The 20302-nt window shown below is 40.8% G+C and overlaps 1 protein-coding gene across 17 annotated transcripts in view; it reads right to left on the reverse strand.

Moving 5' to 3' along the window:
- Window positions 1–918: 918 nt before the first annotated feature.
- The window catches only part of LOC135499543 (uncharacterized), a 105686-nt gene continuing 86302 nt past the window's right edge, over window positions 919–20302 (reverse strand). For 13 of the 17 annotated variants that reach the window (XM_064790374.1, XM_064790373.1, XM_064790369.1 and 10 more), the window contains 10 exons: window positions 18443–18622; window positions 16462–16703; window positions 15325–16193; window positions 6939–7093; window positions 5906–5992; window positions 5412–5537; window positions 4921–5091; window positions 4354–4585; window positions 3915–4025; window positions 919–3683 (listed from right to left, as the gene is read on the reverse strand). In XM_064790374.1, coding sequence (XP_064646444.1) covers window positions 3530–3683; window positions 3915–4025; window positions 4354–4585; window positions 4921–5091; window positions 5412–5537; window positions 5906–5992; window positions 6939–7093; window positions 15325–16193; window positions 16462–16703; window positions 18443–18622 — 2327 coding nt within the window. In that variant the 3' untranslated portion in view covers window positions 919–3529. Of the gene's footprint in view, window positions 3684–3914; window positions 4026–4353; window positions 4586–4920; window positions 5092–5411; window positions 5538–5905; window positions 5993–6938; window positions 7094–15324; window positions 16194–16461; window positions 16704–18442; window positions 18623–19730; window positions 19794–20302 lie in introns of all 17 variants that reach the window. The other 4 variants (XM_064790367.1, XM_064790368.1, XM_064790361.1 and 1 more) reach the window with 3 other exon arrangements.

The following is a 20302-nucleotide window of genomic DNA, read 5'->3' on the forward strand; positions in this document are numbered from 1 at the left end:
TACCCATACTCTTGCTTGGGTGGAAACCCCAAGATACAACACAGCTAGATGAGATACAAGTTTGAATGCCGAGGGAAGTCGTTGTCTCTCTCTCAAAGATGTGCATTAGGGCATCTGTGGCTTGTCTTGTTCAATACTCAAGGGACAGGGTTGTAACCTATCTCAATCCTCACTTACTTGAGTAGCGAAGTTGTACAACCTGAAACAACACAGTAAGTTTGAATATCAGAGGACTTGATTTGTGTGTCTCTCTCAGGGTTGTGCCTCTGGGCATCCATGGCATGTCTCATCCAATACGAAAGGGACAGTGTTGTACCCCATCTCTACCTTGACTTGCCCTCACGAAAATCAGCTGGACAGTAGGAAGCATTCTTTTGAGAAAGACACAATGTCAATAAGTGTGGTTGTGACTGTCTCAAGTGTCTCTACAGTGTACCTACATGTACTGTCAAAGTCCAATTTGTCCTGGTTGTGACTGTCTCATCTCTCCTACATCTCTGCTGTAGATGCGGCTAAGCATCAGGGCGAACATGTCCGATGCGGTCTGGTTGTGATTGCTCTCATCATCCTCAGGTTTGGCCTGTGTGGAGCAAGTCCGGTCGGTTGTCAACCCATCCTCACCTAAGTATAGGGAAGGGATGTGAGGGCAGGGACGTTGTATACCGAGAGTACAGGATGTCTCAGAAAGGGCTAATGGAAACCTTGTTCCTAGGAAAAAGTTAAAAATGTCTTGATACATTACACCTGCAATTTTCAGTTTTTGATCCTGGGTACAAGGTTGTTTATTAACCCTTGCAGCCCCGTTTTGCTAAGAGCGTGGGAATATTTTTTTCATAGGAATTTTCATTTTCATCACCCCTTGACATAATAGGTCCATCAATGCATTAAGGAAGAAAACAGTAAAGAAAACACTTCTATGTCTTTAAGTAGAAATATATTTATTAATTAATAATGAATAATTAGTAGCCTTACATAATTAATCATTAACCATAGCTTTAACAATCCTTTTAATTATTCATTGTGAAAACCCAGCTCATGAATATTCAAGTAGATAGGCAACAGAATATGGAATATTACCTTAGGCAGAAAAAACGCTTATCAAATTTTCTGTCAGAATGTCCCACGTACTGCACGCCTTGCATGTGATTTCCCACACTGAATGTTTTGATGGGTCACAATGTGAATTAAAAGCAGAAACTGTTTTCTTAGACATTAGAAACCTGCAAGGTATTCTTAAGCAAACGAAATTATGTACATTTATGAGCGGCATTTTTTTTTAGAGACATGTTGTATACAATGACATCAAATTCCTCAAGAATATTAATGATCTGGGTCTGAATGATATACACTATACGTATCTCACTTTGTAATTAGTATAAGCAGTTGTGAATAACATGTATCAACTGATTCCTTTATCAAACATAATTTTAACGGGTTTAGCATCTCGAGAAATATTCAGTTGCGATGAACCACAATGGGAGCAGTTGAAAGCAGTGCTGGCAGTCCCTGACCAATAGATGTCACTAGCAACATGAGCAAGGGCTCCAAAGGGCCTCAATGAGACCAGTCAGGCATAAGGAATGCATATCTATGTTTCTGTCTGCTGGTAAAAGTAACAGTGTGGAGTTGATTTTGCTTGTGACCTCACACGTTCAGTGCTCAGATCAAGGTCCCTCTATTGTCAAATGGCTACAACGTAATCCGGTAACCTTCAAGTAGAATGCCTCAGCACATTCAAATCTCCTTTTACCCTAAGCATCTCATAAACAAGGGGTCAAGGTTACATTGTGATCCTGATAATATATTTTCCAAAACTGAGCGAGTCTACAGGCACAAGTCAATACGGCCAAATAAGCTATACAAAGTCTTTTGCTCTACTGCACATTATATAAAAAAAAACTATCGCCTTTTACAGCAAATTCCAAAGACACTGTAAAATAATGTCTATTCTACTTCTTTACAGTAATATACACATTACTGTACATAACATAAATACCTTATTTTACAGTAATTTACAATGCCATTACTGTAAAAATTTACAATAATTTGCTTTACTGTAAAATATCATGTCTTTTTCTTTTTACAGTAATTCACTTTATACTACATTTACATAATTTACATGTACAGGCTTTTTAAAATACTGTGCTGTTTTAATCAACACTGCATAAGATCATGCTGGGTCGTAATTAAGGTATTAATGTACTGTGATTAATCAAGTGAATTACATGTAGCATCGAGCGTCTACCCTAGGATCAGCATGCACACAGCCAATTCGTTTCAAATGACAGTATTTCCTTAAACGTAAACGTATGTTAACTCTTTCATTTCTACAGGTTTACCGTTAAACATGTTTATATTTACAACTGATCAATCCCCGAGCGATCATCTTGAGAAAATTTATGATGGGTACGAGATACAGATTTTATATTATTTGGGTTTTCATTTGCATGTTAGCCTAGATCAGCAGTGCAGTGGGCCGGGCCTATCCCAGCCAAGTTAAGAAAAGTCTTGGCAGACAAAAATTAATAAGGAAGACTTTGATTCATTTCAACCAGATTCCAAGAGGAAGCCCCAATTTAGGGTTCACAACCAAATTTCGGAGGGCATTTTACAAACATTTTCAAGTTCAAAAGTCAACAGGGCAAGAGGAATTCATCTTCTGAGGTATTTTTTGGATCACAGAGGGAAAGGATTAACAAATGTCAAATTTGGCAGCTGTCTTTCAAAATCCCAAATAGTGAATGACAACAGTCATTCCTTCAGCCGCCATCTTTTAAATCAAGGCCTACCACTCGAAAATTTACTTCTATTGACGCTGATTATTACCACAACCATCAAAACACTTTGTTTCAAAATCAGATACCACAATTTATTGCCAATCGATTATCTTAGAGCATCTTTTCCACAAATTGAGTATCTCAATACCACTAGCACAGTGAAATTTTTTTATTGCTCCTTTAACATATCTAAAAACATATCCTACTTCAAAGTCTGAGCATGATAAAACTTTACGCTACCTCACATAAAATCTACAAGCTTTTCGCTACTGAAATCTACATAATCATCAATTAATACACATTGTATAAATTTGCTGATGTCAGCAGTATTATCATGCATTTCTCCTTTAATTTAGAATCTATTTTGAATACTTTCAACGATTCTTTATTCCTTAAATAATTTTCAAATATAATCCTTTGCATTCTGTCAATGTCCATCCTTACTGCTCTGCACCCCACACACATTTGAATGGGATGTCCAATCCTGACACATATCTAAACAGATGGACTGCTCCATGTTTCAGAAATATTTGCAAAAGGGGTGAAGGCTAGTATTCTTGAATCGGACAAATCATGGCAAAAATGTCACTTTCAGAATACACTGATGAGCACATGATTTGATCGTAATAGCCCTGAATGCTAGCCACTTCCCCTTCAACACTATATTCTGAACCGGCCATTTGTTTGTGTTTGCCTCCTCCTCGAGTTAGAAAGAACATGGGACCAGTCTATAAAGAACTTGTGGACGTAGGTCATGACTTTGACGTGTTTGACTTCGAACCAATCATAACCTTCGTTACAAAGTTCACAATGGCAGATGCCGGTTGATCGGGGTCTAGCTCCGCGAAAATATGGCACAAATTATCCGACTGGTTGCCCTGCTTCTTGGCAACGAACCCAAACACTCTGAAGAAAAATTGGAAGAGTTAAGTAAAGTGCAAATGATGGCAGCCAGGTCATCAGACAGTGGTTCCATCTGATGACGACCCTAGGTATTAATTTCTGTAATCAGACAGTGCTTCCATCTAGTGGTAACCTAAGGAACAACTCCTGACTCCTGACAACAACCGACAACAAAATTTTACTTAGCTTATCAGTGGGGACAAAAAGCATGTTTAGGCATATTTCTCAACTTACTTAGCAGCTCGTTCTTTGCCACTCTCATCCTTAGAGACCCATCTTCGGTCCTCTGGATCCATACCACAGTACGTAACAGTGCTGACAGCATAATGTCTTCTAAAGAATAGTCTGAAGTGAAAGACAGTAGAGTTAGTGAAGCAAGTCTGGCACTAGTAAAGGGCAACATGGAGTTCCTTGTCCTTGAAGTTTTTAAGGGCCAAGTGGAGTTGAGTTGGGGTGAAAAGGTTAGCAATAACCCTCTTGGTCCTAACTTCCCTCTTGGGTTTCAAGGAGTAACTCGAAAGGCGCTCACCTGAACTCAACCAGTAGGGAAACCAAGCAGTGACTCAGCCGGGAGTCGAACCCACGACCTCTTGATCATGAGGCCAACACTCTTCCACTGCTCCAACAAGTTAACAGGCCCTTGAACTAAAATTTGCTTCCAGCAAATACTCACTTCCTCTGGTTATCTGTGAGTGTCACCCCCTGCGATGACACCTTAAAATGAACCTCCGTCGTCTTGGGGTCGAGTTTCTGCATCTCAGTCATGGCTCGAGATATTGCTTGGGGTCCAGTCAGCGATTCCATCTCCACACTGCCAATGAACAGCACGTTGCACGCTGCCCCCTGGGCAAGTAATGCGGCCGCTGAGCTCGGTAATTCCGACTTTGCACCATTTTCAGATCCACCTGTAACAGCAACAGACAAGCTTAAGGTAAAATTGGACGATCTTGATCATTGACTTTCTTTGACTTAAACCCTTTTACTCCAAGTGGAACATAGGTCACCAACAAGGTTTTCCTCTTCCTCCTGTTCTCTCAACTTAGGTCCAGTTCATCGCTTTTGTCCAAACCTCATCTTAGTCTTTAGCATTTGCTATTTGGTCAGTTGACTTTTTTTGTAATAAGACGTCACCCTTATGGCAAAAACCGAAAGAGTCAGAGCAGAAAAGTTGCCTTTACACGAAAAGACCTCAACAGGATTTGTGGCCTTCGCATCAGAACTCTTCAGATGTTGTACTTACCTAGTTCTGGAAGCACAAGCTTGCAGGGTAGTGCGAGAGGAGTTATCGAGTGCTGGTACACCAGCGCGGCCAGACTACCGAAGATTGGCTCGTTGCTGCATCCCTTTAACCGCACACCCTTCGATGTGCTCTCGATTAGAAAGTGCCGCACCAGTTCTGTGGAGGGATCAACTGTAACGAGAAAAGTGGTTAAAGTGTCAGTCAAGAGAGTTTCAATGAAATTCATGAGACAGTGTGAGACCTCCAAAATAAACTCGGAATTTGACCCGAGATGGGTCATTTTAAATCTGCAGGCTATTTTTGGGCCAACAATCATGTTTCAGTTGCAACCTTGTGGCAATCCCCAAGATCAAGCACCAGAAGAGGCGAGGTGAGGAACATCTCATCAAGACCATTGGGGACGCACAGTCTTCACCAACATTTGAGACATGTACATGTAAAGCCAACATCACTGACACAGCTTACGAAGCTTCTTCAAGGGGAAACCTTACCAGCTTTGGACTGCACATTCGCAGGAAGTTGAGAGACCTTCAGCGCCAAGCCAAACGCTCCAGGGAAGGAGTTACTGTCACGGATCACAAACGTTCCTGGGTGCTTGTCCTTCAGCATCAGTATTGCTGAAAGAAACAAGGATATCACTGCAGTTTCTATTGCTACCATTTATGAATACACATCACTGCCATTCATGAATAAGTGTCACAGACCAGATTCTGCTGATGCCATTTATAAGTAAGTTCCACTGCAGTTTCTGTTGATGCCATTTATGAATACACATCACTGCAGTTTCTAGCACTGCCTTTCATGAATAAGTGTCACAAAGCAGATTCTGCTGATGCCATTTATAAATACGTTCCACTGCAGTTTCTATTGATGCCATTTATGAATAGATATCACGGCAAATTCTATCGATGCCATTATCAATGCAGTTTCTATGATGGCCAATTATGGCCCAGTGATCAGATTTTGATATCTTAAATGAACTTACCTTCTTCACGAGTAATGTTCGGCTTGTACCAGAATTTCGACGTATCCTTCACAAACTTGGGAGTGTGATGGATGTACTCAGCACCATCTGTAATGACAATTCCATGGCATGCAATTGATTAGACAACAGGGCTTGAGATTTGTTTAATGTGAACAAGTTTATCATATATTTACACACCTTTGGCAAATTGCCTGTGCCCCTCCCCAACTTCTATTTCTTTCACCTACATGGACTAAATTAGACACTAAATAAGACAGTGCAAGTTCATCACTTGGTACTAGATTCAAGATAGAAAGCTGTCTGCCTTGTAAATTCATGATAAGAAGACTGAATTTCTGTTCAAAATAAGCGAAATGGGTATAAGCAGGGGAAAAAAGCCTGGCAGGATCCTACTCCTAGCTAAATGTAGCATTTAACTTTTTTTTATAAAGAAACCTTCATAAGCTTACGCTTGATAAACCTATTTCATTGGGTGTTCTAATGAGCACCAGCCGAAGTTTTTCATCAAATAATTTTTTTCTTGAAAACCATAAACTGTTTTGTTATGAAGAGACAGAGAAGCTAAAGGTGTTACTGAGTTAGCCAATGGAAGATCTACATTATACAAACACAAAACGACATAATGTCCCTTCTGAGTCTTGGCACATCAACGAAGATACTCAATACTGACTACTGAAACTGAATCATAAACTACCACGACCTACAAAACAGTACTGGTCATAAGTAACATTCGTCACTGACTATACATCATAGCATTGTGAAAATTGCATGTGAGAAGGGAATCAATTACTTTTGACCAGTACTGCATACACATAGTGTACTACATCAACAAAGTACGGAGTCCACTAAAGTAGTTTATTGCATTACAGTCTTGTGATGACCAGCAATAATCACAGCAAACAAGAATTTTGTCTGATGGAATAATGATTGCAGGTTGCCGCAACAAAAATCGCTCGTTTGCGGACTGCTTTAGTAAACAATAAGTTAAACAAGTTAAAATGAGAATAGCATGCAAAGGATGTTAACTGCTCACCGAAGGATAGGGACTGCATACTGCCCCCGCGAGACATACCGGTATATACAGATGGCGCCGGAGAGCTCTGGCTCCGGCTGAATTGCGAGTCTAAGGAGAGCTGGTGTTTGAGCTGGTGTACAGTTCCTGGACTTGGCGGACTGTGGTGCTGGCCACTGCAAGAGAAAAGTTTGGAAAGTGTTCTAGATATTGATGAAACTACACTATTCCTCTGACTTGACTGTTCTCTTGGCCGGGTGCTGACTTCTCTGAAATGAAGCCTCTTTACACCTGTAAGCTGGTGCCGGAAAATAGCTGAAATGAAATTATATTAGTATCAAAGCCAGAATCAAATTGTTCAGTTTCTTTCTACATGTGTACAGAGGTGTTTTGTAATTGCAGAGGTGGCTTTCTAGGGTTTTTTGCCAAGAGAGTTGACAAAATGTCATCAGAAAAGAATAATGCATATACTTACAGGAAATGATAATGCACAAACCATAGCCCACTGAATTTTATCCTTAATGGACCTTTTCTCAATTCCATCCAAAAGATAGATAATCCTAGCTACATTTTCCAATCATCTTATTAACCTTTTTATCTTATCCTACATGTACAATGTAGATGAAATGTTGGACAACAAAACAATTATGGTGTACGAATCCGATCTGAATCACCTTTCCAAAATTGTTTTCCAAGACCTCGATATTTGCAAGCGAGTTGAAAATAAGGTAAACCATAAAAGACTTAAAAGTAAAAAACGTCACTCAGTGAAAATAGTGAGTTCTGAAACGATATCCTGTAAAGGTATTCCCATCATACTGTATAGTTTAAACTCAAATATGAACTTTTGCCTGTACTCACTGGTGAACCTTGTAACGTTGTATAGGCATTATCCCAAGTATCCTTCAAGAGCTCGATGATTCGCATCTATGATCGACCCTATCTTGATCGTAAAGTAGCGATATAAAACTCTCCAAACCTATCCTATCAAATCGTGTACACCTCAGCTATTTCTGTAAAGTTTCTCCGCAACACCGTGAGTCTGCTCCTATTTACATTTGGGAAGCAATGTGTACATTTTATACACAAAGATAGTGAATTAACACAAGGAATTTAAGTCATATTCAACTTGGAATAGATCTGATTACATTCCACTCTGAGAAGGTAAGACTCTTTTGTGCATGTTACAGAAAACAATGGACAGCAGACTTTTGCCACACAGGTTGAAACCAAAATAAAGCAATTATCATTCGAGTTCAATCTAAGTTGGTCGACATTACCTGTACATTTTCAGACAAGAAACTATACGGTTTTTATCTCAAGCTGTGGGAATGTAAGCCAAACAATTTAACCATCCTGACCACATCTTTGAAGTGAGTCATCATGTTGAGTGAAAATATTTTGATAACGTGGAATTCTGAATGATTATAACCATTCCTGATCATTGTAGACATTAGGCCTAGATCTTCTTCTTGTTCTATAAACTAGAGCCCGAGATCGTTATTGCTGAACAACTTTTTCCAGCGGTTAATGATGACTGATATGAAGGCCATCAATAAAACAATCAATCAATCAATCAATCAGTCAATCAATCCCAGAGCAAACAGCTCTCAGTCCCCCACCGTCAGCCACTGCCTCTGCTCAACAAGATGTGCTGTATGTCAATGGCTGAGATAATACTTTCAGAAGTATGTTCTCCCAGATACAGGCAAAATTACTTCTGACCAGTGCTGTACCTGATGAAAAACTGGCAAACTCAGAAATCTAAAACAAGCTGAGGCATCTGCCTACTTAGGCCTATTAATTTCATAAAACCAGATAAAACTTCCATGAAAATGACTCATCTCATGTTATAACTGTACATCTGAGTGTAAGTCGCTTTTGATACAAACTTGAGCTGAAATGTTCTTGAGCAAGCCAACACCTTTCAGCCAGGTTAGTGGTGTTTGTTAAAGCATTAAAAGTAATCTAACCAGATGCGGTGAGTTTACCACTGATAAATCTTCCAATTAATCAGAAACCCAGCCCATGTCAGGTGAACTAGCGGGCAAAACCTGCTCATAAAAACTAGGTGGCTCATGGCTCATAGCTGTAAAAATATCATACAGTGGGTTTTAAAATGAAAGCAAATTTTATTTAATTACTTAACTATAGGTGTGCTGCAATGAGGTTGTAGGATTTTCCAAGGCGGTGAACATGGCCTAAGGTTCTTTCTCAGTTCTCAGCAGTACTCCATTGACCTGCTACTGCTGTCTCAGTGAAATGGCTTAAATGCAAGTTACGTTTTGACTCATATTGTAGTTTTCCTAACATCTTCTTCTAAAGCAAAACTGTCAGGCCAAGTTATTACCATCAGGTTTCAAAAATGAAGCGAATGTCACTTCACACAACTTCCAGAGTGGCTCAGTAGTCTTCTTGCAAAAGATCCTCAACAAGTATCCAATCATTCTGTTCTCTGCCAAACTGCTGAGCCGTTCACATCAGGTTTCAAACCAAGCTGCTAGGTGAGCTGATGCAGGTTCAGAAACAGAGGAGATCTTTAGTGCTAGACTATATCTCTGGAAAGGATCTCTCAACAAAATAGAGCACAAACCATGCAGCGGCTCTGGAACTCTGCAGACAAGTTACGAGTTCAAGAAACCAGAAGAGATCGGTTCTTTTTTGCTTTGGCAACATGCCCGAAAACCTGGAAGCGATCTGCATCTGAACTGCTGTAAGAGGATTCTATTCACTTCTCAAGGCCTTATCGTGTTTTGGTAGATACATTATATTCTATACTCTTCAGCCAACTTTTGGAATGAGACCTACACATCATGAAGGTTTACTGATATCTTTGGAAGTCTATGCCGAAAACCATTTTAGCAAGGACTCCTTTGGAAGCACTTACATGGTCATGAAATGTAGGCCAAAAAGGTGATTAGAACTCATAACTTGAAACAAACAAAATTCCCGCCCAATACCAACTTACCTGTCAATTTCATCATCCTTTCCCTTATCCTTAGTATCCATGTCGACAGTAACCGCATTTTCCCTATCCTTATTCTCAACATTGTCAAATATCGAATCCTTTCTTGTCAATGTACTTTTCTTAACAACAGCACTTGCTGACTGTGTCGATTTGATAGATTTCTTCCGAAGGGTCCCCAAATAGTTCTCAATCTGATCCAGAACCTCAACAACCTCCAAACTACCCGTCGAACTGTTCAAATTACTAACTTTACGCATAGAGCCATCCTTATTCAAAGACTCCAAACTCGGATAAGCATTTTCAATGTTATTATTATTCAATGGGACGCTTGCTGTTAGAATATCAGTCTCTTTAACAGCCAATTCGGGAGGAGTGAACAACCCCTCGAAAGGATTATAATCAGCCCTGTGATCGTTATCGAGATTCGATACATCAAGATCGCTGACCTTCCGTTCCGGACGGGCCCAAGAATGTTTCGTGCTCGCACCCGATCGAATTGACCAGGTGGAGCTGCCATCTACACTCGCCAAATTGTGTCCACTACCATTACAATCGGAAGCATAACTGCGGGTAAAAGCACTACTTTGCAGTAAGGAGTTAGAATTAGAAACTGTGCTATGGATGGTCGAGTTAGGCGCACTTCCTCGTCGAGTTGAACTACTGGTCCACGTGCCCATAGGGTATGCAGCATTTGGTTCACTGCTCTTCTTCAAAGTGCTACTATTCCCCAGATAATAGGCAGTGTGCGGTTCACTCTGTTTTCTCAGGGTGCTAGCGCTCCATGAACCAGTTGGATAGACCACCTCTGACTGACTATTCTTCTTCAAAGTTCCGCTACTCCAAGTTCCCGAAGGATAGGCGATACTTGGCTCACTCTGTTTCCGAAGGGTACTATCATTCCGAAAATCAGCCGGCCAGCCTACGCTTGATTCTTTATGTCTCATCAAAGGATAACCGTTCGGTTCACTTTGCTTCCTCAGGGTGCTGGCATTCCATGAACCTGTCATGTAGGGCACCTCCACATTCGAATCAGAATCACATTTTGTTGTTAAAGGCCCACTCGACAGATTAACTGTCGAATGCACCAAAACGGGAGCACTGATTTTCCGTATTGTTTTACCTGACCAAGATCCCGTAGGATTTGGCAACGGGTCGGAAATTTTTCTCATGGTGCTGCTCGACCAAGACCCAGTTGGACTTGGACGCGGTTCACTGTTCTTCCTGAAAGTACTCGTTGACCACGATCCTTTCGGGTATGCCAGACTGACATTCATGTCCATCATATCGTCATTTTCCTGCATTAAAGCGCTGCTCGTCCAAGTCCGTGTCGGGTCCATCTTTTTCTTTGAAAAGCTTCCTTTCCGGGTGTCTCCGACGGTATGGCCATTCGCGTGATTCCACTGAGTCACCATTTTATACACATCCGGCGTCTTCTTCGAAGACTTAGATGATTTTTTCGAACTTTTCGAGTCCTTTTTCACCGATTTACTGGGTGTAACCGCAGGTGGCGTAACAGCCAATTCTAGTTCGAGAAGTCCGTTGGTAGCATCCTCCAATTCTTTCATTTCCCGGGAGACTTCAGCAGTTTCCTTCTTTGGCGACTTCGATTTCCGGCTAAAGAGCCGTCGACGAATAGATCCCTTAGAATCCGCCATTTTGGATTGTTAGATCAGTGTCTTTTCACAAAAAGTCATCAGCAAATCTGAATAAACATAAATTCAATTTGAGAAGGGCTACTCGGCTTCAAGGGAAGTGTTTTGCTTGGGCAAGACACTTAACTTGACTTGTCAGCCCATTTTCCAGAAGGATCCAATGCAGCAGACTGAATCCTTAAACTCAAAACCGACAGAAAAAAACAAGCAAAAACTCTTCCTCACAGTTAAATAACTGAAATCTGAGAGATCACTTCCGACTGCAGAAGCTTGTAGAATCAACTTGCAAGGTGGAGTGAACTGCTGAGTTTCCTACTAAAACCGGAATCCCAGAATCACCTTTCAAACCAGGTGAAGCAAAGGCCAATTTTGATACCGAAACCGCAATAAAACATGTTCAGTGCAGAAACAACCTACACCTTGCATGAACCACATAGACCTGAAGTATGATGAAACTGAATGAGTCACTTGAGATTGCGTGTAAAGCAAAGGAGAGAGGGGCCAATCACTGCATTAATAAATTTCTGATAAAAATAATTGCTTCTGGAATGAGGGTACCGCTATCTCCATGCAGAAGGTGTCGTTCACCTTGAACAGACTGCCGATGAGCATTTTTTGTCAACCACAACAGCAGTCCAAATTGCTCGAGACAACAGGCTACAATTGCTGTCACCTTAAACATCACTTGCTGTTGCCAATGTAGAGCACAAAATAAGCCAAGAAATGAGTTCTTGCGGTTGGTTCTGAATAAACCACAACGACTAAGCCAAGGCTTACAATCAATCAGGTGACAGGTGTAGTGCCTAATTTTGAGGAAATATAGGGACTCTCGAACAAAAGGACACCATTAGATAAGAAAGGGCCTTTCAATTAAATGGAAGTTCCTGTTATAGACATGGTCATTACAGGTCACAGGAAGTTTTTAAATTGCTTTGAAGGGCTTCAACATGGGGAGGCGTTTCGTGCTTGTATTACCCTACAGGTCTACGCTCCCTCAAAGAAAGTGCCCCAGTTAACATAGATTTTTCGGATTTGGTGGAGCAATGGGTTAATGCAGGCCTTGAGGCACTTTCAACCACTTCAAAAGACATCCGATATTGTCTTTATATCTTGACCCAATTAGTTTAATAGTTCCTTATCATGGAACTTTCTTGATGTCAGAGATCACTGATATATTCCCATTGACCGAAATGAAATGAAAGTTTACCGAATGGATGGTGGTGTTCAGAGTCATTAATTTGTCTGGCGTATTTTTCTGTGAAGACGTTGCGTTTTCTCAGCCCTAGTGGATGTTTGTGCATCCTCCCAGGGGTCTTGAACGCAGTCTAGCAATTTCAGACTAAAATGTCAACAGCAATGTCAAAACTCCACTGAATCAAGGTACACAGAACCCCTTATGGCTGATCTCAGACAGACCCGTTATATGGCTTCTTGGCAGAAGCTACAACCATCTACCGTCATAGTAGCCAACTTTGGCTCCAGATTGGAACCAAGGAACACATCACCACCCACGACAACACAAGTGAATTTCTTGGGAAACGTGTTTTTTTCACAAGTTGATCAAATGGTTGGTCACATTTCACACATAATCCAAAAGAATCACCTCGAAGTAAAAAGCAATGTCGTCACTTTGTATGTCATCACGGTCTTATTTTTCAAATTTGGTCCAATTTCATTTGTAATCCTTGAAAATTACCACAAATTGAACTGAACTGTAGTGTGTCCATACTGTGTGTGGCACAAAAACAGTTTGGTGAATTTTTGTAAAATAAATTAGATTGCTCCTGTATGGCCTATATGTTCTGATGCTTGTCTGTCTTTGGCCTCATCTTAAGTAAATGCGAGAGACATGTACATGATGTGCATAGTATGTACTGTGAGGTCAAGCCAACTTGACTTGGACTCATTTATGGGTTATCTCATATCTGTGTGGCCTCTGAGGGGGATGTCCCACATGGAACAGTACCAAAACAAGTTTACAACACAAGATCAAAGAACAAGTGCAAATACTGCACATAACGCATGGTAATTTTTGACTCTAGTTACCCTGGAATTCATAACAAAAATATTTACTATTGCATAAAAGGGTATTTATCTGTGTTTTATCCCTTGAATCAAGACAGGTTGTTAGTTATGTAATCTAAATGACTATGTATTTATACTTAACACTTTCTGGACAAACGGCAGAAAATGACACTACCAGGATCTGATAGTGACAATGGAAGCTTGAATTAAATGAAGTCAGTTCTTTCATGAACCATGACATTTTTATCTCAATTCTGGCCACCTTAATATTCAGTCACATAATGCACTATTTATTGAAACATTTTCCATTTTTGCTCTTGTTTGTCAATTCAAATGTAAACTAAATACAAGCATCATGTTTATGCGATTTTAACCAAAGGAATTTGACCTGTAATGTGAAATGTTGTTTCGGTATGGCAACCATAGTCAAAACGAGACTCACTCCCAGAGCCCCTTTATATCCTCCCAAATCAAACAGCCCCATCTATCATCATCTGATATGGTATCTGAGTGTTTGAGGTATGTTGATTTTGCAATTCAACAAAAACAACTTTTTCAGAAAATTGTGTGACCAAAGAACATTGTAACTATCACACTCTGTAGTTGGCATCACAAGATAACATAATTTAACTTATTGTGGCTGTAGCCCTTTCAGTATTTGACCTTGAGTAAGACACTTTACTGTCATATCCTTCTGATAGATAAGAGCATCCCACATTATAGGCCCCAAAGGCCTGCTGATGACCTGCAATTAGAGCCTATATTGCATTATGATGGATAACACTAGATATTTTGCAAAAAAACTGTTACTCATGACACCTCAGTGATGACACGTTGGACCATCATATAAACGAGTTAATGCATTGCTAGGATAGGCAGCTGGGGATACAGACAGATGCTCGCCCCACCCCCTTTCAATGAATGCAGTCACTTTTGTAGTATCATTCTAGCCAAAATGGGGGTACCTATTGCCAACCCTAAACATATTCTTTAAAACTTTTGGTCCAAAAGTAATTCGATTGAGGAACCTTATCACAGAGAGAGCAATCAAATACGCTAAAATATGTGGACCGGCAAGAGAACACAAGGAATTTCCAGGCCCTTCTGGGGAGATTAAAGGGTAGAATCTTACCATGAAGTTCAATGGCCTCTACATCAGATAACAAGCTTTTTGTTTAGCCACCCGTGATTAGGGATAGGTCTTCTAAATATATTGATCAAATCGTCCTACAAGGGGTAGGCTTTCCGCAGTATAAGCTTGAAATCTTCCACACAAATGAACTTATAATCCATGATTGGTTGTATAAAGTGATCGAATATCTCGCACACCTCTGCCTGTATGGTTTAGCACCACTGCATGAAAACACCACAATTTCTGGCAACGTTTTATCTTCGCATCAAAGAAACTTACATGGAAGTACAATGCACACATAATTTTCATTGTGGGTACTCAATTTTTTGGCGATGGCCACTTTTAAAACCAAGCTATTCCCCACAAGTCAGTGCAGTGGAACTTCCATGCCTCTTCTGCTCGGAAACACCTGTACTAGGAGTTGACACCACCAACTGTCCCAAATTGGATAACCTCTACGAGTTCTATTCTTCTATTTGTCGATCAGCTGAGAATGTCTCCCTCCTAAGACACAAGAAGGTTCCACTGAAGCACTGACAAGGCATTTAATAAGGGTACAATAAACACCACTTGCTCGTAATTGAATACCCACAGAAGATAGATTTTGAAGAATTAAAAGAGTTTGCCTACCTTCCACTTGACGAAGGACTCCTGTTGACCATCACACTTCCGCCCATCGACGTATCAACATGTAGTGCCTGCTGGTGCTGGTGCTGTTCTACGACCTTGTGCTGTACTGTCTGGTGCTGGGAGCTTGTCGACCCATGAGTCGATCCCTGCATGGAGCCTTGCACGGAGGCTTGGCCGGGTCCAAGCATGGACCCATGTTGCATCGATCCCTGCATCCCTTGCGCCTGGTGATTTGTCATTCCCTGATGACCGCCCTCCTGCGAATATTGCATCGACTGTCCACTATGTTGGACTTGGACTGTATGGCCACCCTGCTGTGTGGAAAACTGCCCCATTTGCTCCTGGGCGCTCAGCTGTCTAGGGAGCGTGGCAGACCCGCCTTGCTGGTACGACTGCTGCGATTTCTGGTGCTGTAACGTCATTGACCCGCTCGGTCCACGAACGCCATCTTGCTGGTAGATCACACCACTGCCGCCGGTGCTGCCACCACCATGCTGGCTGAACTGGTTTTGCTGGCTGGTCGTGACTGTCTTACGGACCTGCGTATAGCCGCCGCCTTGAGACTGGGCCCCGTGGGCAAAACCATCTTGGGCACCATGTTGGATGCCACTGCTCTGAATACTTCCACCCTGTACAGTATGTTCCATAGTCCCGCCCTGCATATTTCGCTCCAGAGTTCCGCCTCGCATACCACCCTGCATATTACGTTCCAATGTCCCACCCTGCATCTGCATATTACGCTCCAGTGTCCCACCCTGCATGTTACGTTCGAGTGTTCCTCCATGCATTACAGCGCCACCCTGTGACGAAAGGGGGTACTGAAACTGTTGTTGGAGATTCTTCTCCTCTACCTTGCGTGTAGTTACAACCTAAAAATGAAAGCATTAGATTGTACTACTCTGTAGAAGGTGTCTATTGCACAGAAAATAACACTCTGACAGTGACTTCGCACAGAAAATCCAACATCTGAACAAAACCTTATCTCATCTGAAACTTCAAAGTCTGAAGTATCTAAAAATTCTTACTTTGCCAGTTTCAGACAAAGCATGACTAATACCGAGCCATTCCAACTTTTCAAGCCGTTTTACGTTTCTTCACCTAATTTTTTTTCATTTTGTACTCGATGCAGACACATACCTGTCGACTCTGCTGTTGCTGTTGTTGTTGTTGCTGTTGCTGCTGTTGTTGTTGTTGCTGCTGTTGCATCGCCTGTCTCTGAAGTGACATGTTTGGCGTCCCCGGCGCCTGTCCATACTGGACATGCTGCCCTTGCTGTTGGCGTACCATGGTGCCGCTTGGTGTTCCTGGCTGTGCCGAGTCGCTATGGTACTGTTGGTGTACAGTTGCCTTGACGAGGGTCTGGTTGCCGGCGGTGCCACCTGGAAACGTAAACACGAAGTTTTGAACAATCTAATGAGCGTGATATTTGATTTACAGTGTGTCCCAAACTATGTCTTATGTATATATGTTTGGAAATCGTGCAGTTATGCATATTCAAACTGGCGAAACCATATCAAGCTATGTAAAGTAAAGCTTATATCAACCCAATTTTGTTGCATGTACATGTAGGGTCAGAATGTCGTTACAAGTAGCATATGGACATGATGAATTCGGAATTGAAATTTAAGGGAAATGAACCATCACAGGATATAGAACTTTCAGAATAACAAATTTTGAGAAAGCTTCCCCACTGATCGTTTTCATCAGAAGGTAATTTTGGTTGTTTGCTTGTTTTGTTGTTAATTTCCGGTGACCTAATTATCAATATTGCTGTTGAGACAACCCTGATCATTTTGAGGAACACAACACACCACAGACAGAACCAATATCAGTATTTTGCAAACAATTTCTCAATTATAGAAATTTTGGCAATTCAGGGTCTGCTGAGTGCCCGGCTGAGTGGGAGCTCTGCAATGAGTGGGACTCGAACCGTCCCTCATCTAGAGGCAAGCAGTAGTGTGCGGTTTGTAAGTCTATTTTGCCTTGCCCCAGTATCTCATGCAGTGGCAGTGTCATTTTGACCCCTTGACCTCCTGAACGTGAAGTACAGACCAAATTTCTACCACTAAACTACGCTACCTTGGTAGGGATTTATATGATATTGCGGCATAGTAAGAGATGGGGACGATGGGTGATATATGGTGGGATATCTATGGCGTGGCAAGACACGGCGTATCAACGGCTTAACTACGCTAACCGGGTGGGTTTCTATCGAAAGTTTCATGGAAGAAAATGAAAACTATATGTATGATGGAGTTGTGGTAAGGGATGTCTACGATGTGCCGAGGAAACGGTGATGGACAGGTTTTCTATTTGTAATGACTCTTACCATCGATACCACAGAACCGAACTGTTAAATGTAAAATATTATCACCATGAACAAACAACCTTTGAAGTGTTGTATCAAATCATCTATACTGGGTGTCCGTGAAAAAACTCACAAAATATGTTTTAGCCAAAACAAAGCAGTTGGTCCTAGAAGGGTCGATGAAATGCAAATCTGGCAAAAAGTAACCAAGCAGTTTAAGAAACCAATTACATGTACGTTTAATTTTGGTAAAGTGAAATCTATTTGATGTTTTTATGGACACCCTGTATAGCTTCCACACCCATCACCAGGAAACCAACTAACAAATGGGAAGATGTGCAACTTGGAAGTTCCTACAGTGCAGAACTCAGAGACTACAGAGAGATGCTACAGGCCAATCTGCTCTACTAATCTATATTTGAATCTAACTTGGGACACCTAAACTATGGGACAGTAGGCCTCTTTAGTAAGACCACAAAAAGGACTTCAATGTCTATAAAGGTGCTGATCCTTCACACAGCAATTTGATAATATAGTATGAATTCGAATTTCCATCTCTTTTTCAATGGCTAGAACAGAGGTTGTTCAAATTCAAACTATAATGGTCAAATCTTTAGAAGTGTACCTCGCCTTTAATGATAATGTGCTGTTAATTATGATGTCGCGAGTATGGTAAATGTGTGATCATGGTGTCAATGAGTGGGTACCCTAGAGGATGTTATGTTGTCTTAGATCAGACTATTTCATCACAATGCTGGAAATTTGGATACAATTAAAAATGCAGACAAAAATTCACAACATGGATTATACCTGACTTCTCTCCGTCCGATTTCTCTAAGACGTCCGCGATGGACGCGTAGAGAGGATCAGAACTTGGCGTGTACGAGGACTGAGAGTGAGCATGTGTTGTTGTTGTTGTTGTTACATCCTGGCAATGGGCCGTTACGACAGACGGTGCGGAGGAGGCTGGAGTATTCCCAGGGGTGGGTGCTAAAGGTCAAGGCCAAAGGTCAGAGGTCAGTTATGCGAGAAGAAAGCAAATTTTGTAGGAGAGCGAAACAGCCGAGATAATGAGTGCAAAAAGGTGATGAAATAGATGCAAAACATGCAGTGGAAATACAGTCAAGAGCAGATTACTGAATTTCATAATGTGTATCAATGCAATATTTGGATATGCTATTTTTTTACTTTGAAAATTTTCAGAATTTTGAACTTTTGTGAAAACATTCAACTCTGAAAGATGAAAAAATTTCTAAGTCCAAATATTTTTTTCACTTGTTTTTTTTCTCCTCAAAATCAAGAAACAACATCAGTCCCGAAATGTTTTGGACGAAAGAAAAGGTTTACCATGGTGAAGTCAGCTTCAAAATCACTTGTGTAAAAGTACAACTTAGTGATTGATTAGGCAATGCCAACACTTTTCAAAACGTGCAATATGAGAAAACAGGTGCATGATCGATTATTTAGATGAGCTTTTGTCAGGACAATTATTAACAAAGCTTTGGCACTTAAAAAAAAACAACATGTGTTAACACTCAGAACACAACGCAAGCAGTTATAAAGACAGATATCAAATTATACATAACACAATTTGATAAAGCATGGACTCAGTACAAAAGCTAATTTTTGTACATAAATTTATACAGACTGTACATATCAACATGGGATGGGAAGGAAAAATTGCATTGTCCAAATTTACAGGATGCGGATGCAGGGATCATAAAATAATTGCCCACAAGTCATATTTTCTACTTTTCAGAAAAATGGAAAAAACTTATTTATTTCCTAAATGACTTAGACATTTATTTACCATCGGGTCAAGGGGAACCTTGAACTCCTTTTTTCATTGATTTCGCAGCCTGAATCAAAAAGACACTGACCTCTTGTCAAGAAGACCCTTATATCACTTATGAGACAGTACATGTAGCGCTTCTATGCAAAACCAGCGCCATCTGTCCATTTTTTATCAAACTACTGGAAGAAATGTTGTTGTAGAGTGACTTGCATCCTTTCAAAGGGTCAAAGGTCAAACTTGGGTAATGCAATTAGGATGGTTTCGACGCAGAAAAATCTAAGTTGTTAATAGCGATGGTTGTACCTTTCATGTGGTTATCGGTTTTTCTATTTAGCGTTCGAGCGATCGTGGGGTAGCGTGGGGGCTCTGGCAAACGGAAAGCAAAAGCAAATCAATATCAAAAGGCAACTTAAAGAAAGATGGTGAGATTTATATCAGTGTGTCGCTAAACAATTGTGTTTTGAATCATATTTTTTGTGACACACAGTACACTGTGGGTTGTACAAGGTGTCCAAAAAAAATAAATACTAAGTTTAAAACACTCCTTTTGACTTTTTTGTGACACACTGTACAGTGCTGTTAACCCATTGAGTAGTTGTGTATGATCGGCAAATAAAAAACAAAGTGATACAATGCTAGGACGATGATAACGGTGAGCGCTAAATGTTTTAAAGGTGGTATTGCTGTGAGAGAGTGGAACAACCAAAGAATTGTGATTTTAGACAGGTTGCCATTTTCTGACCTTATTGGCTTCCCTTTGAAATACGATTGTTGCACTACTCCATCCAATGCCTGTGCAAATTCTACCAGATGTGCAAACAATGCTTAAACCGTGCTAAAGTGAACTTAATTCAAAATGTGCACCTGGTTTAACT

Source organism: Lineus longissimus, chromosome 15 (genome assembly GCF_910592395.1).
Source record: "Lineus longissimus chromosome 15, tnLinLong1.2, whole genome shotgun sequence".
In the NCBI taxonomy this organism is placed as follows: Eukaryota; Metazoa; Nemertea; class Pilidiophora; order Heteronemertea; family Lineidae; genus Lineus; species Lineus longissimus.